General features: G+C 52.4%; 7 protein-coding genes across 7 annotated transcripts; 2 read left to right on the forward strand and 5 right to left on the reverse strand.

Moving 5' to 3' along the window:
* Positions 1-3941: 3941 nt before the first annotated feature.
* On the reverse strand, positions 3942-4814 carry A1O1_00554 (uncharacterized protein; the record flags this gene model as incomplete). The annotated part of the gene is made up of 3 exons (XM_007721472.1): positions 3942-4474; positions 4528-4740; positions 4802-4814. The coding sequence occupies 3 exons, from the start codon at positions 4812-4814 to the stop codon at positions 3942-3944; spliced, it is 759 nt and encodes a 252-aa protein (XP_007719662.1).
* Positions 4815-5341: 527 nt separating this feature from the next.
* A1O1_00555 (uncharacterized protein) lies at positions 5342-6900 on the reverse strand (the record flags this gene model as incomplete). The annotated part of the gene is made up of 2 exons (XM_007721473.1): positions 5342-5675; positions 5729-6900. 2 exons carry the CDS (start codon positions 6898-6900, stop codon positions 5342-5344), a joined length of 1506 nt encoding a protein of 501 aa, XP_007719663.1.
* A 1576-nt stretch (positions 6901-8476) lies between these two features.
* Positions 8477-9467, reverse strand: A1O1_00556 (uncharacterized protein; the record flags this gene model as incomplete). Its single annotated transcript, XM_007721474.1, has 2 exons — positions 8477-9304; positions 9351-9467. 2 exons carry the CDS (start codon positions 9465-9467, stop codon positions 8477-8479), a joined length of 945 nt encoding a protein of 314 aa, XP_007719664.1.
* Positions 9468-9773: 306 nt separating this feature from the next.
* Positions 9774-10481, forward strand: A1O1_00557 (uncharacterized protein; the record flags this gene model as incomplete). The annotated part of the gene is made up of 1 exon (XM_007721475.1): positions 9774-10481. The coding sequence occupies one exon, from the start codon at positions 9774-9776 to the stop codon at positions 10479-10481; it is 708 nt and encodes a 235-aa protein (XP_007719665.1).
* A 157-nt stretch (positions 10482-10638) lies between these two features.
* On the reverse strand, positions 10639-12090 carry A1O1_00558 (adenylosuccinate lyase; the record flags this gene model as incomplete). Its single annotated transcript, XM_007721476.1, has 1 exon — positions 10639-12090. One exon carries the CDS (start codon positions 12088-12090, stop codon positions 10639-10641), a length of 1452 nt encoding a protein of 483 aa, XP_007719666.1.
* Positions 12091-13027: 937 nt separating this feature from the next.
* A1O1_00559 (uncharacterized protein) lies at positions 13028-14496 on the forward strand (the record flags this gene model as incomplete). Its single annotated transcript, XM_007721477.1, has 2 exons — positions 13028-13358; positions 13622-14496. The coding sequence occupies 2 exons, from the start codon at positions 13028-13030 to the stop codon at positions 14494-14496; spliced, it is 1206 nt and encodes a 401-aa protein (XP_007719667.1).
* Positions 14497-14785: 289 nt separating this feature from the next.
* Positions 14786-15520, reverse strand: A1O1_00560 (uncharacterized protein; the record flags this gene model as incomplete). The annotated part of the gene is made up of 1 exon (XM_007721478.1): positions 14786-15520. The coding sequence occupies one exon, from the start codon at positions 15518-15520 to the stop codon at positions 14786-14788; it is 735 nt and encodes a 244-aa protein (XP_007719668.1).
* Positions 15521-16080: the final 560 nt, after the last annotated feature.

Here is a 16080-nt window from a genome sequence, read left to right on the forward strand (position 1 = left end):
TCGTATATGCAACATAATGGCTGGAGATTGGTCGATGTTGACTTGCCACGGCAGTATCCCCCAGAGCCCAAATCTGGTCCGACCGCACCAGGAAATCGAGCATGTGGCATGATAGAACAGCGAGCTTACGTCGCCAGCCCGGCCAAGGTTGATAGATGCGAGACATTGCTCTCGCTGCTGGCTCGATCACAGATTGGTGAGAAGAGGGGAACAACGGTCAACGAAGTCCAAGAAAGGGGTGGTATGGATATGCCGTATAGATTGTTTTTCTCGGTCTGGCGTGGTTCTTGAGGATATGAACTAACTTGCAACACAGATCTTCTGTTGTCAACAAGGCCTTGGAACTTTGTTATATCTTCGGCGCGGTCCATGCTGGAAGATTGTGCTCCAGACTGCGTACCTGAGCTTTTCAAGTGACAACGTCTTATTCGCTCTATACTCTTCCTTGCAATCGAGTTGGATTCAAAGATCCCCTGAAGGACAAGTATATTTCTATTTCGCCCCATAACCCACCTTTGTGCTTCTCTTATGTCCGCCTGCGCAGGTCTTCAAATGCCACGAACCAGATCTGGAAGTCGAACCTTTGTTGCGACAACAAGCGGACATGGGATGATCATCGTATCCTTCGAAAGACGTAGAGTTGCTCATGTCAGGTCGAAGCAGTCTGGTGAAACATCTCTTGATGTGTCGGGCAAGGAACAGGTCCAACACTCATGTGTCTATTTCTTGGTATGGAACCAGCCAAAGCACCCTAAAAACATCGACGTTTTCCTCGTGTTGGATGTCTCAATGGCCCGGGAAGGATCGACGAGCAGGGGGGAGGACCATGTCTTCGAAACCGATGAGGTGTCAATAGTGACCAGTGGGGACGTGTGCGAGTTCCGATCGGTCTGTATGAGCTCTCGTCAACCTATCTTCTATCCTCGAGAACCGTCCCCCGTAGGGATGGGAAATAACAGCTTGCGTAGGTCTGTCATCGTGATGAAACGAAGGGAAGGGGAAAGGAAGGGAGAGAATGATGAACCAAAACTGAACAAGTTTGATGGTCTGTTGGCCAAGCCGGCTCTGGGGACCGAGTCCCGCCGACCCCTATGTACGGGTTGTCCCGGGTCGTCACGCTGGCTGAGAAGCAATCGAGCGTCGTGACGGAAAGCACATGTAGCTTGACGCTGCTTCATGATGTCTCAGAGCACTGGCTGCATTGGCAGACTGACCAAGAACAAGGAAAGGGGGTGTTGGGATTCTCAGATTTGAGGCGTTGGCCGAACCAAGGATGAATACAGCGCTTCCAAGGCGAAGACGAACAAGATGAGCAAACCCATGATAATTTCATTCAGGTCAAGCAAGGCCTGGTGGTCCTCTTTGCCGGCGTGTTTGAGCCTTCTGGAAAGAAGTCCCGGGCCTTGACAGACAATTCCTTTCATAGTAATCCAATCAGGAAGAAAATCCCGGGGGGTGTGGAAGTATTTTCCGACAAGAACATATATCTCTGTACCTTTTCTCCGGGGGCCGGATCACAGTTGCCTGTTTGTTCCTTCCTTTGCTGTCTGCGAGTCTGGCGCAACCGCATCCTCATAGGAACCGTTGACTTCGGCAGCCGGATAGATTCTGAATTTCTCCGGCGCAACAAACAGTCCACTGAATCAGATGCCCCTTGAGCAGCTTGTTGGGTTAACGAGGTCCCGGAGCTTTGGCTTTCAGCCTTAATGCCACGGAGCGGAAAGATCGCGAAAACCATTTGACATCAGTCCTAGCGCGGCCCCGAAACAAAACATACACACAGCATCGCCAGCTGATGTGATTGACGCAGTAGTTTGACCCTTATCTATTCGACCGAGACACTCTACTCAATGCCTCTGTGTACCGAAGAACGAACGGTGCTTACCTCTTTGATCTGCCTGGAAAGGTAGACAAGAAAGGGCGTCTTGACGTGACAAGGGAGGGTTGAGCAGAGCCCGGATATGAAGAGAGTCGCTGTCGCATAATATCGCCCACACTCAGGACCTGGTCTTGGATCAAGAAAAAAACTATTCCGTGCAGGTGGATTTGGTGGGTATGAATGTGTGACGAGATGTGTGCAAATTGCTGGTCTCGGCAGACTCACTCACCACCTGCACCCTATCTGAAAAGACAACAAGACCCCAAACCAGATCGCTTCAGGTGAGTCAACAGACCTCTAAAGTATCAACGACAGTTCGAGAATGCCGCCAGAATGGACGATTAGTTTGGCGGGATTAGATAAGACCACGAAGAGAGCGAACTTGGGAGTCGGGAGTTGTGGAACGCTGCCGCAGGAGCAATCGATGTCGTCGACGGTTTTGGTACGTTACCGTCGGTACGTCGTTACGCCAGCATTGATTTTCTTGGAAATACGAGCGAATTTTGCACGTCAGGCAGGTTATTTGCCCATGCATATCAGTCTTTTAAAGAAGCGCAAAGGTCAGTCCGATGCACCAATCACAGGAATTACTGAGGCGAGCCGGGATCAAGCGACAAGCAGGAGCCTGCCTTATTTCCACGCCATCAGTCAGGTCGACTTCTTCATACATTCTCGTGTCACGTCCTCCGCCCCTTTCTGTCATGCTGAAAGCGGTATCGAGGAGCGCCGGAGCTGGGTGAGGCGCATTGGGCTAATTGGAGAGTACCCTGAAGGCTATACGACAACTTAATCGACGACGTGAACCCTGCCCCGAATTAACGGCCACAGGCGAAGGTCACGAATTCGCTTCAGACTTGCTGGAGGCTTTCATAGCCTGCTAGTCAGCAACCCTCAAGGATCCAATACAAAGACACCGGGCGGCCAGACACCGGAGGATACCGCTCGGCAGTCATTGAGATGAGCAATCCGGTTTTCGTCGAAATATATATTTGGACACCACTATGCCTTTCCGCGTGCTTGTCTTCAGTCAAGCGTGAGAGTCAAGTACGAATGTCTTGTCCTCACGGGTTGAACACCACGGCTCACTTTCTCCAAAATCGGGCATGCCAAGGGGTTGGTCGTTGGGTGTATGCACTGCGAGGACGACTTGCTTTTCTAACAGCGAGGCTGCGGGATTCAGGGTGGCTATTCCTCATGGAAATTATCAAAAGCACAGTGGAGGCATATCTATTATCAAGCGAGGAATCCAGCAGGGCTGAACGGGCCTGGACGAGGCGCCGGTCTTGGCAGTGTGGGTCTGGACCGGCACTTTCCTACCAGTGGGGAGCCACCAACCGGCTACATGAAACCTGTTTGCAACTTCAACTTCCAACCACTGCATGACATCATAAGGGAGCCGGCCCGTTATCCGCTGCAAATGCTCGTGACCGGCGCTCCAGCCCTGTCGCACGAGTGTATTGATGAAACCTCCACCGGTAGGATCTCAAGCTATTATTGACGCGATACGTCTCGCAGCGGTGGTCAGAGACCGACCGTGTCCATGCGGGTGGTTAAGTTAAGCTTCTCCGTCTCTTTCTTACCTCAAGTGAACTCTGACCGGGCCCTGTGGATATACGCCGAATTGACTCGCGGTACTAAGCATGCCTGCCGGAGATTCTGTGGCCGCCTTTGTCCCGGTCACCGAGTTCTGTACTTGGCTCCACGACTGATGGCAGGCCCGGTTCCTGCCCCGCTCCAATATCATATTGTTTTCCATTCGCATTGAAGACCATAATCAAATCGATAAGAACCAGGAGTAACCCCTTCAGACGCCTCAGTTCTATTCCTGATGGGTATCGGACCACCTCGGGCCAACTTTGCCCAAAGTCTCTGCGTGTGTGCTGTGCTCATACGTTGGATACAGTCCTGGCAATGCCTCACACTATGTTCGTTTCTTTGATTGCTGACGCAAAGGAGCACCATCCACCAGGGTTACCCCATGTTGCCACCTCGGAAGTCATACTCAGCTACCATTCATCAAATGTTTAGAGTCCTCACCACAAGCATGGCCCAGAAAGCCACCTCAGTCGGGCCCATAAAATTGCTTGTTGTTGTCGAACACCTCAAAATGAGCGCGGTAGAGTCTTCGGGGTAGCCAGGCTAAAAGGTCGAATATCTTTGTGCCGGTGACGCAAGCAATTGTGGCAATGAATTGCCAAGCGACGACGAGGAAGACTCCCACGCCCCAGGGTACCAGGAACTTGATGAACTCGCTCGTCTGATAGAGATCATTTTGCGATTGAATGTAGTATTGTTCTCCCGCAGATTGTTGCGATGGTGCGGACTCCGAAGAGGTCTCCCCGTTTCTTGCAGCCCTCTTGCGTGTGCCCCCAGTGTCGAATGTGACCTTCCTCCTGCCTTTCATTTCGCCGTTCCCCTGTTCGGGCGAGGGTGATTTCTCGGCAAACTCGGAGGGTTCAGGTCCGTGTGGAATCGGGTCCGTGGTCAGTTGCAGAACCGTAACAAACTTGACAGGAGCGTTGTAGAAGGGAACAACCCAGAGTTTGAAGTTCTGGTGCATTGAAACATAGAGCAGTAGGTTGTCCTTGTCGAACGCTAGTCATGTGTCAGCTCTAAAACCAGGTGAAGCAAGGACAAGTATCACATACCAACACTGTCTATCCAGATGTCAATGTGAGGGCTGAGGATCTTGTACCAGCGGTAGACCATCATGATGAGCCATATCGAACCCGCGAAACTGCCTGTGCGACAGAAGGGATGGGTGAAGGAGGCGGTGGGTGTGAAATAGGCTTCTATCGTTGCTCGCTGAACATCTGGAGGAGCTGTGCAGAGGGCTCTGATAATGCGTGGTATCTCGGCGACTGCGCATACGCATGTCAGACTGTGCGATCTCATTTCGTACGACCAAATGTAGAGACTTACCAGGGTCGTCCATTGCGTCGGCAGTCTATGGACCAGACACTGTGCCCAGTAGAAGGGATCTGAGATTATATGCCCGCGTGGAGGCTTGCGTGAGAGACAGTATAACAGGAACGGTTGAAGAAGTGGCCGAAGGTGATATAATGTTGCGGAAAGCACTTTCGCGGCTTCTCGACGCTATCTGCATCACTAGAAGAGGCAGCTACACGCTGGCGGAACACACGGCAAAGCTGAAGGCGTAGATACCAGCAGGAAGGCAGTAATATTCATCGCTATCTACTAGGTACAATTACATTAGGTAGTATGTCCACAATACTACCAGGTAAGGTTACTGCAGTCTGGAAAGCCGACTCAACTTTTGGCCCGCAGCCTTGCTGAACACATGTGACGTCACCCGGTGCCGACCAATTCGCCTATCACATGGCCCACACAGGAAACGATCCGCTCCGCGTCATATTGACGCTGACACCGGTGTGCCGGCAACTTCAATGCCACCTAAATTGTCCACGCTTATGAAAGCTTTGAATATACTTCGAATTTTCTCTACTCAGCGATGATACTTTTGCTGTAGCCCAAGCCATTCCTCAGCCTGTCTTCCTTCTCGACCACTTTAGCTGGCAAGTCTTGGCCAATGCCAAACAAGACGAAGAGAGCCCACTTCCATCTGAAAGGGTTGATCAGCGTGACAAAGCAGAACCAGTAGATCAATTCTGAGTATGTGAAGAAGTCGAAGGCCTTGGTGGGAGCCAACGACTTGACTGCACTGGTGAAGTCGACCCATCGCTTCATCCACCAAGTCCGCGGCGTAGTAAGAGGGTCAACCAGGAACATCAGCAGCATGCGCGTATAGATACCGATATGATAGTTTCCAACGGTGCTGTCGCAGAAAGTCAGCTTCAATCCGCACCACATTTTTTCTCTTGAACTCACCCGATGGCCGAAACGTATGTTGCGTTGATCGCGCAGATGGATGGAGTCGCAGGAGGAAAGCATTGTATGAACCATCGAGGAGGTACGTATCCGTCGTCGAAGCACTCTTCCGGAAGAAAATCGAGACTGGGTCGTTTATAGCCGGTTGCCATGATAATCACATCTCCTTCCACCAATTTGTGACGCCCAGGCCCGCCTTTGGGGACATTCTTTGTTCGATGGTTGAAGAAAATGCCATCCTCGCGGACCTCATCGATATCGCCACGTAGCCAAGCGGCCTTGCCGGCACGTATCCAATGGAAGATTTCACTGTTCACCATGGGCGTTTCCGTAAACAAACCTTGATCAGCGGGAGCTATATCCTTCAAATCTCGGTAGAAGAACAAGCGTAGGAGATTCTCGGGGATCCACGACAGAAAGGTTTCTTGGCCGAAGATGTTGAAGGCAAGGAGAACGTCGACAAATGCATTCCTGGGGATGATCCATTTGTCGGATCTAGCAAGGACCTTGATCTCGGCAGCTCCCGTGTTAACCGCCCATTCGAGGGCCTCGACAGCACTGGCACCACCCCCAACAATGAGAACTCTCTTTCCCTCCGCATCCTTTTTGTCCAGGTCGGATGAGTGGTAGATTTCGCCCTTGAACGCTTCTTGGCCTGGGAGAGCAGGCATTTTAGGAGCACCGCAGGTTCCAATGGCTGGAATGATGCCGTCGAATCTGCCATTGGAGACATCGTTGATCACCCAGCGACCTTGTTTATCCTTGTAGATCTTTTCCACCGGTGTGTTGAACTTTGTCCTTTCGTCGAGATGATAGCGTTCCCAGAGCTGTCGGATCTGACCAACGATCTGATTTTGCTTGGGATAGCCTCCTTCCCATTTAACGGAGGGATGGAATCTGTACATGACGCTGTGAATCTGGAGCCCAGACGTGGTGTTCACATGGCTCCATATCCCACCAAGATGCTTCTCGTCTGCGGCCTCAAATATCGTCACCTCGAAACCATGACCAATGCAATGTGCTGCAGCAGAGACACCGGTAAGTCCGGCCCCAATGACTGCAATCCTTGGCCGTCGCAGTCGCACACCTGGCGGAGGAGGAGTGGGTGAGAAGATCTTATCGAGTATCCATTGAAGAATAGTATAGAACCAGAAGACTGGACTGAAATGCATGGCCTTGGTTGTTTCGTCCTGCAGCAGCAAACACGAACGATCGCAACAGAGTAAGAATGGGCAAACAAAACTAGACTCGATGTTGGGAACACATGCAGTGTGCCGCGATGAAATATAATAACAGCGTCATCAACGTCATAGGCATTCGGATATAAGCAACGAGGTTGGAAACTGCTCCGCTGACTACTTTCCAGTGAAACCCACAACTCGTACCATACTTTACTGCACGGGAGGTACCTCGATGGGTGGGTATACCTTGCGCGAGATGCCCCATACTAGTAGCATGTGAAAACAGGTAATTCGTTTACCTGAGACACTAGGGTAGATTATCGAATGCTACCTGGCGACGAGGCTGCAGCTCAGGCGGACTGCACGCAATGTTGGTCTTGCCGGTACTGATGGGAAGTTGTTGGTCTCCTGCTTCATCACAAAAACGATGGCAGGACTGAACGGTTGAATAGTCGTCTATAGCTGCGCCTTGAAGGCTTCGTAGCCCACCGCTGAACACAGTCGAGGCCGGAGGCGCCGCCTGTAAGCCTCCATACTGGTAGAGAGCGTCGCTTTGGAAGGGCAGCGCATGCCGAAAAGGAGAAGCAGAAAACAAGTCCTGATCAACGGCGTACTCGTATACCTTTGTATCCCAAGCCAACATTCCAGACTACGGGCTCTTGACCATAGGAGACCAAAACTTGCTAATCTAACGTACGGGTATCTCCTTAAGTTGCTCCGCCGTCCGTAGCCAGCATGAGCATGAGCCTCCGAGGTTCCTTAGGTGGACTCCTCAGGCTCTCTGGGCTTCTCAGGCGCGGCGCGAATACCCGTGGCGCAGCTGGAGACGCCTATTAGAGCCTCGCCTCCACGGGGTCGTAGCTTGCGCGTCACCGAAATCATGGCGGGACTGTCCGAATCATGTTTCACGACGGTTGAGGCACATACGTCAAGCGCTCCTACTCCTTGTTTCGCATGCCGGAGGAACGCTTCAACTTAAGACCTCGATGAATCTCATCAACGGCCACAAATACTGCCATCCTTCATCCCTATAAGCTGACATTCGACCTGCAACGACCCAATCACTCTCCGAGTCAGTAAGTTAAGGCTACGTCTGCAGCTATCCCGTACCTTGCTGACATTCTAGAACCTACCCACACAACCACTTCATCGAAACCAACCATGCCTCCTTCATCCACCTCCTCTACTTCAAGTATCACCAAGGGTGTCAAGGGTCCCACCAAACCCTGTATTCCCTGCGACTGCGGAGACTACGAGTGCGATTGCTGCATCATCCCTTGCACAGTTATGTGACGAGCTTGAACTACACTCTGAATTGCGGCTTGAGCGGACAGCATGCGGGCGTTTGAGCATTCAAGGACTAGAGGCATCGGTGTCTCTTGGAAATGATGACTGTGGCAACACTCTATGGAACTTTGCACTCTGCCTGATGGGAGGCACAAGCATTGCTTAGCGACCACAAGATAGCAATGAAATCATAATATTATCATGATCATGAAGTGCTGAAGAAGCTCTGGAAGACTGCCACGCTAGACCACACAAGATAGTATCTTGTTCATCATACAGTTTATGGGGGTCGCTCGGCCGTCACTGGCGATTGTGCATGTGTGAGAGGGTAGGATTGTGCCTCATCCTCAGATATTCCGTCCAAAGAGAAATCTCCATCGATCTGCTGCTCCAAATCCCGGTTCTTGTTCTGGAACCTTGCTTCATATTCTGCAGGGTTGGGATATGGGACATCGCATTTCGGGTGCTTGAGCGGACGGTAGTAGCGCCGGTAAGAGAGATATGCAATAGCCATGCCCAGGAGACTCCCGCAAGTAACATCAAACACATCATGCCTGTAGTCGGCAAGCCGTGACATGGCAATCAGCGAAGCTCCAACCAGAGGAGCCAGCACAACCAAGGCTCTGGCCAAATCTGCATGCGGTCGAAACACGCGGAGCTGTCCAGCAAGGAACAAAGCCAAGTATCCAAGCCCAGAGAAAGCCCAACTGCTGTGTCCACTGGGAAAACTGCGCCAGCCGTCATGCAGTCTATGATGGTCTGACTCAGTACAGACAGAGATCGTGACAAGCTCATGCTCAGGTGTTCCTGGCTCTGGCTTGCAACGCGCGATCAGATCAGGACGGGGCCGACCAACTGCGTTCTTGATGATGTCCGTCAGGAGTGCAGTCAGGAAAAGGCTGATGAGAAGTCCGAGCACCGTAACGTGTGCTTTGTGGAAACCTGGTCGGAACACCATCGACCAAATGATCACGAGAGCTAGAGGCCCTGCTCCAGAATACAGAATGTTTTCCCAGGAGGAGACCCGCTGTACTGTGGCATGGGGATATTGTTTTGCATGGTCATCCAGACTGAACATCCGATGAAAAGGTTCGACGAAAGATTGCACCTGAGCCCGTCAGTAGGGAGCGAGCATACGCGCACCAGGTACCAACACATATATACGCCGTGAACAGCAGCGCAAATCCAACATAGTCGGAGGCATATGACCGTTGCCAGAACCGCCACACTGAGCCTGCGATTCCCCCTGCGTCGGTGGTTGGACTCAACATCTGGATTGGCGGAGGTGTCTGACAATGTCCGCCAGAGCTTTTGGACTCATTGACAGGTGCTTCTGGTAAAGAGTTGAGAATGTTGTTCAATAATGACAGAAGAAAAGAGGCGTTGGGGTGACGAGTTCAATCCCGCAAATGGCGATTCTCAATTGGTCCAGCTGACAACAACGCTCTCCAATCCATCGCCAACTCAACTTGTGTCTTCGACTTTCTTACAACAGCGCGCAAATTGTTTCGCTTGTCGCCAACCATGTTCACCCCTTGAAAGCCATCGGACTAAGATCCTTCCATGTTGCAACAGGCATGGCGGACCAGGAACAACAGCAACAGCTGCCCGAGGCGCCGTTCCCTGCACCACCTCCCTTCTGGAAACATTTCACGGTCGCCAACGAAGATCGGCTGAAGCAGATCGAAGCTACCGAAGGCTCATCACCAGCCAAACTACCCCTTCCTTTGGCATATCTACGACCTCCTCCTGCGCCTCCGGCATCGGCGGAATACTACACCACTTTCGGACAGAAGCAAGTCATCGATCCTACGAAGCCTTCGTCGTTACCGAGGGAGCAACTCCTGTTTAACCCGGATGACCCGAACCTCAACCATGCCGTCCTCCTAAGCCGTCTCACCAAATCACTCCTGCTCAATTTCCTCGAGCTGACCAGCATTCTTTCACTCGACCCTACAAAACACGTGGAGAAGATGGAGGACATCAGACAGCTGGTGCTCAATATCCACGTCGTGATCAACATGTACCGTCCGCATCAGGCTCGCGAAAGTGTCAAAGAGATGCTGGAGGAGGTCCTTGTGAACGGACAGAAAGAGATCGACGAATGCGACCGACTGAAAGAGAGAGTTGATGGTTTTCTACGAAGTGTGGGTGAACTCAAGACCGCCCACGCGACAGATGGTCAATTACCTGCCGACGGTTCTCCCGCACCACAAGCTACCGACAATGCGAAACTGGAGGAGCAGCGAAAACTGTGGAAACTAATTCATGAAACGACTGATTGAAGAGGACGATCAACTTTTATTGAAAGGAATTTTCTCCGCAGCCTAAGAAAGAGCATGTAAGCATGGGTTTCCCCTGCCACTGCGTCCTTCACGGGTATCAAAGTCCAGCCGCCACCTTTCCACTGCCCAGGTTGTGCCATCACGTCTCGAGCTCGGTTTAAACATGAATTTCCGCGGCCGCAGCACCTTGAATTTGGTTCTTGTAAGCCGCCAACGCTGGCTCAACCTCCTCTTCGACAAACTCGTCCACTTGTTCAGCAGATCGGCCCACGAACTTTGCAGGGTTCAGCAAATCGTCCTCGGTCAGTTCATTCCAGATGGGCTCGAAGAACTTCTCCTTTCGGACGCGCTCTACCAAATCGTTTGGCTTGCCCTCCTGTTTGACCACAGCACCAGCCTGGTGGGACAAGACCCGGATCTGCTCATGAGTTTCTTGCCTGCTGGCGCCCTTCGCGCACATGCGCATAATCATCGTCTCAGTTGCCATGAACGGCAGTTCTTGCTGTAGACGGCTGTTGATGACGGCGGGGTACACCACCAAGCCCGAGGATACATTGTCGAGAAGGATACACAATGCGTCTGCGATCAGAAACATTTCTGGAATGTCTATCCGTCGAATGGCCGAGTCATCCAGTGATCGTTCAAACCATTGGTGAGCATATGTCGCGCCGAATCCGAGTGGGAGAAAAGTCAGTTTTCGGCCAAGCGAGCACATACGTTCCGAGCGCATGGGGTTCCGCTTGTAAGCCATGGCGGAGGATCCAATTTGATCTTTCTCGAATGGTTCTTCCAGTTCCTTCAACATGGCCAGATGCCGAATGTCTGTACCGATATGCTCGCACGTGGTACCAAACGATGCCAGAGCGTTGGCAATATCGAAGTCGATCTTACGGTTGTAGGTCTGTACTGAGACAATAGACCTCTTGCTGAATCCCGCCTTCTTGGTGACTATCTCGTCGAGCTTCTTGACTTTTTCATGGTTTCCGTGGAACAGCTCCAGGAAGGAGGCCTGGGTTCCTGTGGTTCCTTTGACTCCTCTGAATCGGATATCGGACCTGGCTCGTTCAATATTCCTCAAGTCCATCAGAAGGGATTCGACCCATTGAACGGCACGTCGGCCAACGGTGATCGGCTGTGCAGGTTGGCCATGGGTGAACCCTAGGCACGGCAGAGCCTTGTACTCGACCGCAAAGTCCGACAGCTTTTGGATGCACCTGGCCAGCTTAGGTAGGAGAAGAGTCAGACCCTCTCTCAATGACAGTAAATCCCCATTGTCGGTCACGTAGCATGATGTAGCACCGAGATGAATAATCCCAGCGGCCGCCGGTGCCCGTTGACCAAATGCATGGACGTGAGCCATCACATCGTGCCGTCGCCGTTTCTCCTCTACTGCAGCCACCTGGAAATCATCCTCGGTCATGACTTTTGCCGCCTTCATCTGAGTGATTGCCTCGTCGGAAATGTCGAGTCCGAGTTCCTTCTCGCCCTCGGCCAGCCAGATCCATAGCTGTCTCCAGTTTTCCGATCGAGTGCGCGGCGAGAACAGTGTGAGCATCTCCTTGCTAGCGTATCGCGCGCCCAGCGGGCTCTGCCATGAATCGTACGACATGTTGGCGTCAACTGTTGAAAAGAACGATGAATCGGCACGGCAAGAATCACGAAGAGCCTGAGGGTCTTCTCCTGTCACGGTCTGAGGGGGTTATGTGCAATAATTTTTTGTCCCATTGAGTGTACCGTCTTGCGGGCGATCCCGGCTGGGGAATCTGAGATGCCAAGCCCAATTGGTCCAGACCTGGATCAATGCAGGCAAAATACCTGTAGGAATTACTGTTTGGTCCGGCGCAGACTGCGTTCAGAGATCGCCATGCGATAACTGCTTCGGGATTCGTCTATTATACGTCCTCTTCTAAGAATCCCTGCAACCGGGGCCCCTCGTGGCTGAGTTAGGTACCTATATATTCCAGGACTCAGTGGTATCGTGGGATCTCTTGCCAGTTTAAACATTATGTACGGTGGAGCATAGCAGCTGCCTAAGTGGCCTTGGTGGGTGGACCCTTGCATGTCTGTTGGAATGCTCCGCAGTAGTTCTCACTGCTGCTTGTACTTCACCGTACGGAACATCCCGCCGCTGTACGTCATAGCCAACCACCATCCCTGCGCTCCTCAAAGCGAAGCTCGTCACCATGAACGAAACTCCAACTCCGCAGTATGCAACTTGCGCGTACAAACACAACCCGCCCCTCCATGTTCCAACTCATGAGCAGGGAAATCAAATCGCCTCTATACTGAGACGAGTAAGTATATTCATAACCAGGCACCGGATCTCTGATCTCCTTGTCATCCCTGCCTGCGTGTTTTTTCGATCCTATCGATCCTATTCTCTCATTTCCTCATCTCATCAAGCTGCTCTTCTCTCCCTCCTCCTCTTCTCCTCCGTTGTTCCCTTTGCGACCATTAGATCTCATTCTAAATGACACACCGAAGACGACGCTGTTGAGCATCTACTTTCCCCATTGTATCACCACCTATACACAGATTCCACCAAGATGGTCCGCATCGAGATGGGCGGCTTGCCGCGGGTCAACATCGACACTTCGCGCCCGGGAGACGTCAACATCGGCGAGATAAAGCAAGATATCCGACGGCGGATGAAAGGTGGCGGCGGCCGCGCAGTCCATTTGAGCTGGGACACAGCGAAGCCACGGCTCGTGCTGACCAGCGACACCGACGACTTCGATCCCACCATCATCTCGCATTTCCAGGAAGAAGGGTTCCAGTTGAGTTACCTCGTCTACTCGGGCAACCGGGCCGACTATATGAATAATTTGCAGCATTTGCAAGATCCACTTGAGTTGGGCGAGAGATACGCAATTGTAGGTAAGTCAGTACCTGGGAAATCTTGCCTGGGAACCGACCCTCTAGGACGATAAGACGAGCACCAGATTCGCGTGATTAGGGAACGGCAAAAATTCCTATAGGGTCATTGTAACTGGATGGTTGTCCTACTGTCCCGGTCAAGAGTGCCGCCTCTCAAAGGCCTCAAGCGAAGACTGGCCATACGACACTCTATCCATCATTGATCGCTGCCCCCAAGTTGAATTATAGACGCAAGATGTTCTAACACCTAGTCAAACACCCAGCGTACGGTGACGCGGCCGCCCTCGTCCTTGAAGCCTGCATGAAACCCATGCCCAAATTAGTCGCCGTTGTTGCTTACTATCCGCCATACATGCCGCGCACGACGACGAATTTCCCACCGACGCTCAACGTGTTGTTGCACCTCGCAGGTAACCAGAAATTCGGCACGCGACACCCGTCCTACCGATACCCCGGCACAGTGGCCGGCTTCGCAGAACACGATCTCGACGAATACGACAAGATTGGCGCCTCACTGGCATGGTCACGTACTTTGTCTGTTCTCCGAACAGCATTCAATGTGGAGCCATTCGACATCGAGGCGGCATGGGAGGCGCATCTGCGGCTCGAATTTGGGGACAAAGATGCCGACAAGACGATGAATACTATGGCAAGGCACCCGTATGTGAACCACGCCCCGACCATGACCGGCGGGGTCGGACGACACGATTTGCACCGCTTTTACGAGGACTTCTTCTGTCCAGGCCACCCGAAGGACTTGACGATCCGACTGCTCAGCCGAACCGTTGGCGTGGATCGCATTGTGGACGAAATGTATGTCAAGTTCACGCACACGACGGAGATCCCCTGGCTGCTGCCCGGTGTGCCCCCGACAGACAAGAAGGTCGAGGTGGTGGTTGTCAGCGTGGTGGCCTTCCGGGGTGGTAGACTATATCATGAGCATGTCCATTGGGATCAAGCCTCGGTGTTGGTGCAGGTCGGATTGCTTGATCCAAAATATATTCCCAAGACGTTCACAACCGCCGAGGAAGGTCGAGAAGAGGAGGTTGACAGACTGCCAGTTGTTGGAAGGGAGGCTGCCAGAAAGGTGCTCGACGAGGACAGTGCACCGAGTAATGAACTGATCCCTGACTGGTAAGAAAGGCATGTCATTCTCATTAGAGTCGTCCGCCAGGGACTCGAGAATCGTTTATGTCCCTGACACGGCCATCATAGCCTTGGATATTTATTTCAGGCGCTCGTTGTGTATCAGCTCAGTCCAATATCATAATGAAGTCGAATTTGTCACATCAGACTCTGCTCTCCAATGGTTGCTTTGAGAAGAAAGCAGATATCTACCAGCATCTCTTTACACCTTGTCACCTAGCATCCACTTTTCCCATATCTAGGTCTGGTTTCGTGTCTCCCATTTCACTCATTATCATCACTCATAACTTGCCATTGACGTATTGTCGATAATACGCCCTCACGCCCATCATGAACTGGTCCTCGGTCAATCGATCATAAATCTCCTTGAACCCAGCGAGATCGGTGCGCGCATAGTCCTCGACATCTCTCCAGACTTTCCGTTTCGTCAGCCCGTCGCTTTTATCCACGATCTCCAGGTCAGGCGTCAGGACCTGCGTCTTCATATACTCTCTCCCGAGACGCTGGCTTTCGAGAGGATCCAGGATCCGCTCCAGGGCGGGGATCTGCTCGCCCGACTCGACCTTCATGTGCTCGAGCAGGTCGGCGAACAGCTTCTCGATGACCATGTCGAACTCGTCAAAGTCGAGGACAGCGTTGGCCTTACTGGATGTAGTAGTGTCCGTGTCCGTGTCCGTGTCCGTGTCGATAGGAGTCGAACAATCCGACTCGACAAGACGCACGCGGTCGAATAGAGCCAACAGCTCGACTTTGGCCCGTTCGTGGTCTGATCGGTCGTGCTCGGCCATCTGCACCCCGACTTCGCCCAGATGTTCGATAAAGGCGGGCCGCATGACCAGGTCCTCGGAGACGTCGTGTCGGACGAGGAGCCAGGTGACTTCGCGGAGGAGGCGGGCTCGCTCGGACGGGGTCCGCGCCCTTTTCAGCCGGCCTGCGCCCCAGTTGATGGCGTTGTGGTCGTCGTCGATCACGGTCGAGAATGTGATGGGTGCGTCGTATGCTGGTGTTGTTGCCATGGTGGTAGGGACAGAGGCGGATGAGGATGGTATACTGGTCACGGTGCCGGTAGGACTAGTATTTTGGTTGGATGTTGACAAGGATGAGGCTTGAGGCTGCTGTTCGTCTGACGGTATATTCAACCTTTTCAGACCGACTTCTGCTTTAGGTTCTGCTTCTGCTTCTGCTTCTGCTTCTGTCTCTGCTGTCTTCTTCGACCTCTCGTTCTCCTTCAACAGTGAGCACCGACACCGTGGCCCCGGCGAAGGAGGCCGGGGATCTTTATAGTTCCCAATCGTGGCTCAGGTTCAAGATATCACTTCACGCGTTATCAGGATCCCTATCAGCACCCTGTATGGTCGGTCCTGGCCGAAATCAGATCCACCGGTGAGACACAGAGAATCAATCGGTCACAGTGCATTCCCACGTAGGACGTTTGAGATTGGGAGAAGGACGAGGCCGAGGACACAGAGGGACATTGGCCTTGATATGAGGCCCGTCGTACTCGTGGCAAATCTGGGCGGCCAACAAGCATCAAGTTGCGAGTACACGCTCAGTTGACCAGAAGCCATCGCTAATA

This window comes from Capronia coronata (assembly GCF_000585585.1).
Source record: "Capronia coronata CBS 617.96 chromosome Unknown acBCG-supercont1.1, whole genome shotgun sequence".
Lineage (NCBI taxonomy): Eukaryota > Fungi > Ascomycota > Eurotiomycetes > Chaetothyriales > Herpotrichiellaceae > Capronia > Capronia coronata.